At 33.1% G+C, this 12,331-nt stretch overlaps 1 protein-coding gene across 1 annotated transcript in view; it reads right to left on the reverse strand.

The window, feature by feature from the left end:
• Positions 1-80: 80 nt before the first annotated feature.
• Positions 81-12,331, reverse strand: part of LOC117117091 (septin-7-like) — a gene marked incomplete in the record, with an annotated part of 49,544 nt that continues 37,293 nt past the window's right edge. The window contains 7 exon segments of the mRNA XM_033261274.1: positions 81-3,085; positions 3,359-3,501; positions 4,123-4,270; positions 5,174-5,336; positions 5,725-5,821; positions 8,695-8,742; positions 9,874-9,969. Of these exon segments, the coding sequence (XP_033117165.1) occupies positions 3,037-3,085; positions 3,359-3,501; positions 4,123-4,270; positions 5,174-5,336; positions 5,725-5,821; positions 8,695-8,742; positions 9,874-9,969 (744 nt within the window).

The raw sequence follows: 12,331 nt of genomic DNA on the forward strand, positions 1-12,331 counted from the left end.
ATAAAGATCTCATCAAGTCAGTAGGTTATTTTTCAAGTATCTTTAAATTGTACTCACAAAACAAACATCACAATTAAATCACGTTTCCATTCTAATCCTATATTAATTTAATGAGCAACATGGCGAATATTAATCTACATAACATACGAGACTACAGCTCAGTTTTAATTACAGTCAGCTTACAAAGAAAGCAATGTGAAAATATAAGTCATAAATCATCAGTAAGCAAAGTTTATAATACAAAGCCGAGCATAGTGATAATAAATTTGGAGGATAAATGTACCTGATATTTCATAAAAGAATAACATAATCAAATTAAACACTCGAAATATGGGAAGTTTGCAATTTTTGCATACTTTGAACTTTCATTGTCCAGTAGTTCCACAACTTCAATGCTTTAAAAAAAATAAATAAATAAAATAAAAACTGTACAAATACACTGCCCTCTTTAGTCCATTATTACATTTTATGTAGTGTATTAGGCTTGGGTTCTAGGTACCATGTGGTGATATACCACACTTTAATCTCGCACTCAAATTCATACAAAACAAAAATTTACTTGCATAAAATCAGGTGACAATATCTACATTATTATTGATCTTTTATATATTAACTGACTTTTTGAATGTATTATTTTTATTTTGAATTTTTTTTATTTTATTGTGTACCAACAACAAACATTGCTGGATAACCTCAAAACTTGTATACAATTACATCATGTCAGTCCCTCAAACACACACACACACATATATGGACACACACACACACACACTTATGAAAGGACTTCCACATTTCTTAGTTATTTCACAATATTATTTTGTTCATCACGAACAAAAAAATTGCTTATATACAGTACCATCTTCATTCGATATACTTTTTATAGTACATCTAAATACTCATAGAATATAACTGATTGTTTGGAGGAACAAAAGGGCATTAAACCCAACTTTTTTTCCTGTTATACTCGTAATTCCGGAGACCCCCATCAAGGAATCCTGGATCCCCTGTCAGTAATGTAGCCAATCATTTCTTCTGGGAGCCCTGCTTTGAAAAGTAAATTTTGCATGGCTGTTGGGGAGAGTAGGGGTGGGGGTGTGGGGTGTATTCAAATGGTAATTGAGAGGGTGTTAGCTGGGTGAACAAGTTGATTTTTAACTACTCTTTTGCTCAGTAAGTTATCAGTGGCAGGAGCATGCCTGGGGAGCAACCATTTTTTGCAGGAGTATTGTCAACTTCACCCCCCCCCCTCACCTTACCTCTCAAAATTTAGATATTGGTCAGGGGTCATAATCATAAGTACTTTAAACACTTCAATATATAATTAAGGAATTATATATGCTAGGTTAATAGTATAATAATTCACAATCGCCGTGTAGCTTATTAACCTTCTTCAGTGATAGTTAATTGATAGGCATATTATCTATAGAGGTAGACTTCTAAATTTTTTTTTAGCTGGGGAACACCGGCAGGGGTATTCAAACAGATGTTGGATCTTGGCACCAGACAGTCTATGAAAAACACTTGAACTTCCAATATAATACAATGAGAAAAATAATAAACAAGAATTTAAAATGGATTTTTTTTATACATAATTTTGTAAATTATACACTTTTTACTAAATGATTATTATTAAAAATAGAGGGTTGAAAAACATAATCAGAAAATAATTTTACGTAACAATCATACAAAAATATTCAGCAACTAATTATTTTAATATATTTCGGGTATAAAAATAACTAGAAAAAAAGTGGGACTTAATTTATACTACATAATTTTTATCAAGAAATGTTATTGTTTTATGTGCTGTTACATCTCATCCTAACTGTTATATATAACTTGCATTTATTAAGCAAGTATAAATATCCATGCTGCTGTGCTATTGTTTGTTGTTCTCAGTGTAAAGATATTTGCAATCATTACTTGATAAAAAAACAAAATTAAGAAAAACATTAGAAAGCATGTTTACTCTCTGGTATACTTCGTTACTATAATGTGTATAAATGGATTACATAAGATAAATAAAGAATTACTAATTCCCCATATAAAATACTTCCAAAATTATTGAATAAACATACCAATAACTATTTTTTTTAAATGTGTGTAACAATAATAATAAAACTTAAGAATATTTTATTACAATCAATAAAAAGAAAAATGTTAATGTGTGTCATAATAATAATAAAACTTAAGAATATTTTATTACAATCACTAAAAAAAAACATTTCTGCAATGTTCTTAGAAACATATCAAAAAATGTAACAATTCAGACACATATTTTCATTTACCACTATGTTTACAATGGCCATTTATAAATGGACCCGTCTTTAGCGAACAAATGAAGATACAGTAGTAAGCAATTATATCATATGTTGCCATTTTAAGAATGCAAATGTACAAACACATGAAAGCATCAATACACTCACTAGTTTAAGCTAGAATATTAATGCTTAGAAAAATTGAATGCCACTTATGTTTTTTCTCAGCCTGAGAGCTCCAATATACTTGTCATATTTTATATTTATATTTTATAGTTACTCATTTTAATGGCCATTGTATGCAGTCTTTCTCACTGGAACACATAAATAGCCTAAATAAGTCCACAATGGATCTTCAATAGGGCAAAGTTTTACCGCTCTAGCCCCTGTGGATTCCCATTTGCATAGGTAAGACCAACTTGTAACCATTTGGCCTTGCTGTTGAGTGTAAGAGGTATTGGCTTCTGCGATGAGTACTAGAATGAATTATGAAAACAAATATTGGGTCCTTTATTGAAAAAATTGGCCTCTATGGCAGGGCTAGAGATACTGATCAACTCTATGATGAACAAGTCACTATGATCAGTGCAAGAGCTAGTGACCTCTGGAAGTCGTGCCGATAATGTCCACTTAAATGCATCCTAGGCCCGCTGGAGTTAGTGAGAAAACTTTATCATCTGGTGGTACATACAGGACTTGCCTCAATATTATATACAATGTTGGGAGAATGGTACAGTCCAATTTTTGTAGGTGATTCCATTTTGCTGGAAGCGAGGATGGATTAAAATAATGTTTTCTTTTTGTCCTTGGATTTCTTATCACCCAAACTTCTGTTGAGAAAAAAATAAATAATAATAAAAAAAATTAGATATAACTGTACATTATAAACATGAACACTCACTGATGATGATGATGAAGATAATGACAAAGATGATGATGATGATGATGATGACAAAAATAATTTCACAATGGTGATATGGTCGTGGTGTTAATAGAGATGAAGGTGGTAATGGTGATAGTGATGACATTAAAAAAATAATAATATGAATGATAATATTTATGAGAAGAAGAATATTCAATTAATTACAAAAAATATGACTTACTTATTATTAAGAAGTTTTGATCCAGAAACACGAACAGTTTCATCAAATATAGCCTTGTCTTTCTCGAACTGTTTCCTTTTTTCTTCTAATTCTCGCTGCTGTTGTTCCAAACTCTTCCTCATTTGTTCATCTCGTCGTCTCAACTGAAACAATCAATTCAAATTAGTCAAGTTCTGTAATAATTTTTTATGATGGTTCAAATTGCTTAGATTGGATGGGATATTTTCTTGTGTGAACTCAATGCAAAGACTTATAGTTTAAGCCCCGTCCACACTCTCCAATTATATTTTGACAAAAACATATGACATGCCTAAATATGGTCAGGATGACATCACATCATGGCCATATATAGGCACATCATGACTATATATGGGCATATAATAGTTTTTTTGTCAAAGTTTGAGTTTAATGGGGTCCTTCATGTGGTGATTGGGTAATTTTTGTAACCAACACATTGATGTACCACTGGCCCTATGAATCCCATAAAAAAGTCATTGGGTAATTTTTCGGTTGTAATTTAGGTATCAAATCACAGTGACAGTAACTCTGAACTGAACTAGAAAAAACATTAGTTCAAAACAATGATTACAAAGGTCAATGCACGGCAGAAATGTTTCCTATTTACATCACAAAGTATCGAAAAAAAAAAAAAAGACCATGTTAATGTTAAACCAATAGAGCAATCTAGTAGTTCCTGCACATTGAAGTCTACCGCAACATTTGCAACAATAACAAAATGATCAAATTACACGCGACCCACTTACATCTGCCTCGGAGTCTTTGAGTTTTTTCTTTTTCTCCATTACTTTCATCTCAAATACTTGTTCCATTTCTGCTTCCATTTTTTTCATTTTCAGATCATGCTCCTTCTTTTCATCTTGGAACTGAGCTAGTGGATTCTTTCCTGCAACCCTGGAAAAACATAAGGAAAAATCAATATAAAATGTGCAACCTTTTGTGCTAACTAGGGAGCTCTCTTTTCATGCAGGTAATTAAAAAAAATATATATATACATTGCTTCATATTGTAATGTAAATTTATAATGCATGAGAACCCCATTGGAATTAAGCCTAGCGGATAGACCCCACTAGTCGTCCCAAAAATCGCATTCAAATTACCTCAAGCAGGCACCTCCTTACCCCATCATATTAAGCCTCCCACCCCTACCTTTTCCCCATCAGTCCACAATTTCAAGACCCCTGGGTAAGCCACTGGCAGCAGCAAAAAAAAATGTTAATATTAATTTATAATTATTCCTACATATTCTAATATATTTCTATTCAATCATCATAGCAAAAAAAAAATTATTGAGATGATTAATTACAAAAATAGAAACTATACAATATAAAATCCTATAAATTATTATTATATTAATATATCACCATTACTTTTACAAAAATTACAATTTAAACAATTTAAACATATCAAAAAAACTACATTTACTGATTTTCTGAAACACCCCTCACAAACCCTTCCATATGTTGGATGACAAGTGACAGATGTAGAGTTTAATGTTTAATGCCATGAGCTACGAAAAGAAGGGACTGAACCCAGATTCTGGTATTACAAGACAAGTACCCACAGTAGGACCACAACAATATTGCAATTTTACAGGTGACTTAAACATTTCAATTTAAATCATACAAAATATAGCCTTAATTTAGAAAATAAACTGTAAATTTGAATATTAATAACTAAAAAAAATAATATATTCAATTAATAATACATCATTAATACAACTAGACTTTGAACTCTATATCCATCATTAATTTCAAAATTCTTATTAATAATTAATAATTGTAATTAAGAACTCACTTTGATGAGGGTTTTCGGCCTTCACCTGTGGTAATGGCAGTGAGTTTGCGGCACCTGTAATTCTCATAATGGACGTTGTTTGTTACGTCTTTCAAATCCTGCATATGCGTTCGGATAAGCATATTGCGGAGGGTGATGAAATCGCAGTGTTCTAGGTTTTCAACTGAAAGGAAAGAAAAGTTATTTGCAAAAGAAATCAAACAAACACCTTGTCTCCTATATGCATTTTGTCAATTTATCAATGGTAAGGCAAGACTTTTTTAATTTCTTGTTTCGCGAACTTGGATTGCAATAAAGTTTAATTTCATTTGATATTTGATTTTATAATTATGACATGAAAACAATGACAACATCAATGCATTACTATCAAAAGCCAATCAATAATAAAGATCACTCATCTAATCACAGCTATTGAATCATTTGTCCTCCCCCTCTGTTACACCTCATGGGTACTTCCTCCTACACCTTCCTTTCCAAATTTCACTTCCATTACTATCATCAATATGTCTCCCTCAGCCCATCAATGCTAATTATTGAATCACATGTCTTACCCTCTGCCACGCCCCATGGATATTGCCTCCCACGCACCCTTTTTCCATTTACTTCCAAAACTGAGTTGCTTCCCACGACTGCAAATGGTACTCTGTCCTGCAATCGGAAAGACGGCATAATTATGATTAGAAAAAAAAATCCATCACATATCAGAAACGCTTTTTCTCTTAAAAACATATTTTTGGATAACTCACAAGACTGTCACATATGAACAACACTTGTGGAAGCAAGAGGCACTGTCTCAAAGCTTTTTTTAAAGTTCTTTATCCATGTTGCCTCCACCCAAGAGTCCCAAGTCGGTACCTATAAGGCTTGAATGACAATGTGCTGACTGCTAGCTGGAACATTTTGAAATACTGTACTCCATTCGCACAAAGAGCTTTGCTGAAATTTACTACAGCAGTAAAAGAATACATACTCACTAGATAAGGCAGAGGAAGTGATAAGTGATATAATAAAAAGAGGTGTTTCAGTAAAACATTTAAATGAAACATTTCTTTTAAAATCATCAGCATGACCAAACAACAACACAAACACATTTAATATACACCTTGCAAAAAAACATAGCACAAACAGAATCAAAAACACATATAGTACTCAACCCTCTACAGATTAATTCCTACACACAATTACACATTATTACTAATGTATGTTTTATAATACCAGATTAAGATAAAATGATGTTTGTTATGTTGCTTTTATATATGATATGCTAACAAATAAAGTGTTGATATTGGATGTAATCACTGACATGGGGCTGATGGGTGTGGGACAAGATGGTTATAGTGGATGGGCTTGAAAATGAAGTGAGGGGAGAGGGAGCCAGCTGACAAAATAGTGATATGATGTATTTAATTACTCAGGCATAACTTCTATGCTCTGCAAATTTTCAGCGGAGTGAACATGGTGCGTCTGAAAAGTGTGAGCTTGTTTTGGAATGGAGTGCTCCCTCTAGTCCCTCCCATAATACGGTATGTCACTGGATGTAACTTTATAAAGATGATATGGTTGACACCAGTGGCGTATCTAGCAGTATTAAAATGGGTGGGGGAGCGACCAAAATATGAGGGGGCGACCAAAATATGAGGGGGCACGGAATTTATTTTCGGTGGCCACGCCCACTGAAAAATATTGCTTCTTAGATTCCCGAATACATGTTAACCGTGACAGCATAAGCATAAGAGATGTGTATAAGAGACAGACCTTTGAAGTTTTCGAATTGGGGGGGGGGGGCGTCTGATACAACATAAAACAAATCTATTATTTACATTTATGATTATTACAATGTATTTTTAACATTACACGAGTCTACAGGGATTTGTTTCCTTAGGCAACAATGAGGTCATTCAACCTATTGTTCATGGTCTTGTGAAAACGCTTCCTGGCGCAGGGAGAGGATCTTTCCCAGAGGGCTGCTCAAGTCGCCCATAAATGATTAACCCTAAATGTCAAGCCGGATGACTCATTCTACATATACAGCAATAGGTACACATTATGTTTAACTCCAACAGAGCCTATTATTATTAATTGTAGACAGTGTTTAAAACATATTAGATTATTATATATAAGACTGATATTTGGTTATAGAAGATTACTTTTAATTACAGATATTTTTCTTATATAGCATTATGTTGAGAATATTTTTACCATGAACAAAGATTATCAATTGTATCATCTAAAATATATGCTATACTGTAGCCTTTTTGTAATACAATGCATTATCTCCACCAGTTAAAAAGGTATGCACTAGTGCTGTTGATATCATTGAGCCTAATTAAACAATTATCTGCTTTAAAAAAAAATTTGTTAACTTAATTTTTATATTTTTTTCTGGTCATGGTCCCCGAAGCCGGGGGAATAGTGCTCCACTGCACGTCAGCCCAAAAGCTTGACACCACTACTGTAGGTGTTGATATATGCAGCATGACAATGACTACTCCTCCGAGACATATAATATGATTATTACACTGAATCCAATAAAGAGAGTAACATAAGTGAATAGAGGTTTCCATATTATGCACTAATGTAATATAACAGCAGTAGGAAGAATTAAATGCTATCCAAACCAAGCCATACACCACATAAAACAAATTAAAAATTTAACCCTGCATTGTAATACATGAAATCAAGTAAAATAGTAATAAGTAATTAAATAATAATAAAGCATAGCTTTAAAGTGAAAATTTCCCAATTTTAATATATTCAGATTATGTATTTTAAGCACTATCACCAATTAACGAGTATTTATTTAGCAATTAGCCTTTATTCAAAAAGTTGGAAAATGCAGGAAGCAGAATATTTCAAACATTGAAATAATTTTAATTATGATAAAGATCAGTCTGCATAATACAAAATGCAAATAAATTCAGTCTGACATTTTGTTGAGAGTAGAAGGAAGGCAGATTTCAAGCAAAGAATAACCTCATGGTAAGCTACTTAACCATAAATAAATTATCAACAACATATGCAATGAATTATGCATGAGCCAATAATGACAGAAAAAATGAATATGCATGAATGTACTCAGTAAGGTAAGATAATGCATATGTATGAGATGCAAATTCAAGTATAATAGCAAAATACAATACAAAAGAAACAATTATGGTAGACAACAGCAAGAAAAGATGCACTTTGGGAAAAAAGGGCGATGGAACTTTCGATTGAGCAAGATGAATGTGATCCTAGTGTGAGTATAAAGAGTCGCCGTTCTCTATAATTCTGAATACAAGAGCTCAGTGTTCGCATACGCACGAGACATCATTACGCCATCTCAAATCGAAAGCTCCTAATGACAGTGGTAACGATAAGGTCGACAAATGAAGTGAAACAAACATGACAAAATAATAAAGGGGAAACACGACAAATGATAAATATGGTAAACATGCAAGTAGTAATATCCAACTGATTAGATGTGAGTTTATATTAGAGCGCTGGTGATTCTATGGCAAGGGACTCGTAGGTGTGTATACCTTTATATTGACTGTCTTTTCTTGTTCTTTCTGCAACATATTTCTCCGCTGGTACAAAGAAATAGTAAATGCAACAGAGGGAGGAAAAGAAAGAGCAACATTAAACATGCGTTTTGCAAACGCCATGACACTTGACAAACTCACCTTTAAGCCGCATTCACATCAAATCCAAATTTTTCGGATCAGAAGGTCTACCAAACCGATCAAAAAATTGGACCAGTTTGTAAGAACAGGGACACTGGTGTTTAGCGCATGGAATTTCAGTTCGGATCCGATGTGAATTCGGCTTTACTTTAAATTGTAACTTAAAATTATAAAATCTAGTTTTAATCTTAAGAAATTTTGTAGAAAACAGAAGGATAAATAATTCAATAAAATATAGATTTTGTAAAATATCAACAAATTTAAATTCTCTTCCATCTTCAATGTATTATTGTATTTAAAATTTAAAATTTATTTGGTTTTTCTATTTTTTTAATTGCAAAGTTTTGTTTGGTCAGTTTTAGTTAATAGTGATGAGCCAACTTTTTAAACACATTTTTTTTAAATTTCAAATTAAAAAAAATATTAAAACAGTATTAACCATTATAATAAAGTATTAGATATATATGTTCGATATATTTGTTATATTGATATAAATATTCATATATTCAAATAATCAGGGTAATATTGATACAAACTACAGGAAGAGAAAGCCTGGCTGTTACAGATAAATATATTTTTAATGTTTCTGTATAATTTTTAAATAATTAGCCTTCTTCTCAGTCCAAATTTCTTCCTTTACACTTGGATATTTACTATTAGGTGAAACTGATCAAATATATATTTCAATCAATGTAATAAGATAACCGTATTATTATACTATGTGCCATGCGCCTCTATGCTGGAGTAAGGTTTGACAACTGTTCTAATGGCCGAGCAGTTTCTTATATTTTACATAATATTTCTTGCAAAAATTTCATTCTTTGCTGATGAGAGTAACAATGGACCTTTCCGATAAACCACGCCCTTTGGATATTGTTGCTAATGTCCAACTTGTTTGTGTTTGTGGGACGTTTCAGATTGGTCAGTTAAGTTTGATTGACACACCGGAAAGGTCCATTACGTAACAGTGTCTCTACTTATGATGTACTATCGCAAATATTAGTAATGAGGGCAGGTGTAACAAGGTGTGCTTACCTTTAACACCTTGTTTTCCTTTGAGTCATCCTCATCGTCTGGTATTTCTGGGAATTCGTAGATCTTTATCTTGTTTTTTTCGATCTCTTTCATAATCTGAGAGGATAAATGATAATGTAGTTAATGTGGTTTCATTTAAATAATACCTTAACAGATTTTCTGAAGACGTTTAAAGTATGTGGAATATCAACAAAGGATTATCGTTTAATATTAAACATTTTGAACTGCGAAAATTTATCTATCTACTCTGAAATATATAATAAGATATACACGATGATGGTAATACATATTCAAGTAATCAATGGTGTATGGTATAGTAAATCCATTTGTGTATGTGTACACTAAGGCCTAGTTCAGACTAGTTGGATAAACCCGGCTCAACTTACCGGGTTTATCCACCTGCCAGTCTGAACTAGGTGGCTTATCTCAAGCCGGGCTGTGTTCCTATAGTAACTAGGCCTGGCGCGCCACCGTGTCTAACTTTTCTAAGCCGTTCTTTAATCGTTGTGGGGGGTCTTGCGTTGACTTCGGGTGACAAAATGACCAATCAGCATTCAATTACGTACACTGTGAGCGACCGTACGTTTCGCGAGAGCAATGTTTTGAAACACGTTTCCTGGTTACAGTTCATTATTATGCAAATTCTCGCCTGGCTAAATCCGCTAGTCTGAACGCCCGGCAAAGTTAAGCCGGGCTTAACGTCGAGCCGGGCTTAACTCAAGCCTAGCTTATCTCCGAGTCTGAACGTAGCCTAAGTGATGGATGATAATGTTTATGATGAAGATGATGATGATGAATAATGATGTTGATGATGATGATGATGACAATGATGATGATGATGATGATAATTATTATAGAGGAGAAGAATCCATTTGGAAATATGTACAGTAAATGATGGATGATAGATGACAATGATGATGATGGTGAAAATGATGGTGATAGTGATTATGATAATTGTGATGACAAATATACTTGGAATGGTGTACAATAAATGAATACCATTTCCTAAAGATGAACGCAAACATCCCTATAGCATTGCCTATGTTTAATACAGTATTAAGAGTGTTAACATTTGCTATTTACTGACAGGAACAAGGAAGCACAACAATCTTCCTGTAGCTAAGTTGCTATAGGTGATGATAAAACCTAGATATATCACGTGCAAGCCAGCACACCTGCTGGGTTGTTGATGGTACTATATAATGTCATGATGACAGTAATTCACCTGGACTCACACCGAAGTAAGATACAGATTCGGACACTGATGAATTGGAATAATGTCATGGTAGCTGACAAGAGACTGTGATTATCTCTTCTTTAGCTATGTGTAGGATATGACAAGATAAGAGAGGTTTGATGTAGTCTATGAAGAGTAGTTGAAGGGGAAAGATTTGTTGTAAATCTGTCTCTACTTATTTCTGGTATGTGCATGATAAGAGAGGTTTGAGGTACATTGTGGAGGGGTACAAATAGAAAAAGAGGGGATTAAAATTCATTTTATTGTACAATTGGAAATTCTAGGTGGAATAAGTTAATTGTGATGTTAAAACTATAAACATTTTCAGAATATAAGATGTAAACAATATTCCACAAGCTTTCCTATGTTTGTTGTAAAACATTATTCCATTATGTGTATGATAGTACAACATAAGGCAGCTTTGATATAGACTATGATGGAATACAAATGGGGGGGGGGAGGGGACGATTGCTGGGGGTTTGCCTGTGTTTGTTGAAAATGATCTGCTGCAACATAGAAATGTAACATAGAAATGGGTTATGGTAATTAGTGTGTGTACTCATGACTTTGATATTGTATACTTAAGAATGAACTATTATTATTATTATTATTATTATTATTATTAAGAAAGGGGATAGGTGAGGGAGGGAGAGACATTTGGAGTCTTTGGCTATTAATATTACTGTATGATGGGATAAATAATGTATCTTGATGTTGAGATTAGGGTACTTGGAAGGGAATCAGGGCTATTGTATATTTAAGAATGAACTATTATTATTATTATTATTATTATTAAGAAAGGGGATAGGTGAGGGAGGGAGAGACCTTTTTGAAGTCTTTGGCTATTAATATTACTGTATGATGGGATAAATAATGTATCTTGATGTTGAGATTAGGGTATTTGGACGGGAATCGGGGCTATTGTATATTTAAGAATGAACTATTATTATTATTATTATTATTATTAAGAAAGGGGATATGTGAGGGAGGGAGAGACCTTTTTGGAGTCTTTGGCTATTAATATTACTGTATGATGGGATAAATAATGTATCTTGATGTTGAGATTAGGGTATTTGGACGGGAATCGGGGCTATTGTATATTTAAGAATGAACTATTATTATTATTATTATTATTATTAAGAAAGGGGATATGTGCTGTCTCTTACACACATCTAGATGTGTATAAGAGACAGTACGTACACTGTGAGCGACCGTACGTTT

Source organism: Anneissia japonica, unplaced genomic scaffold, assembly GCF_011630105.1.
Source record: "Anneissia japonica isolate Jap-2015-1 unplaced genomic scaffold, ASM1163010v1 scaffold287835_len3118868_cov185, whole genome shotgun sequence".
In the NCBI taxonomy this organism is placed as follows: domain Eukaryota; kingdom Metazoa; phylum Echinodermata; class Crinoidea; order Comatulida; family Comatulidae; genus Anneissia; species Anneissia japonica.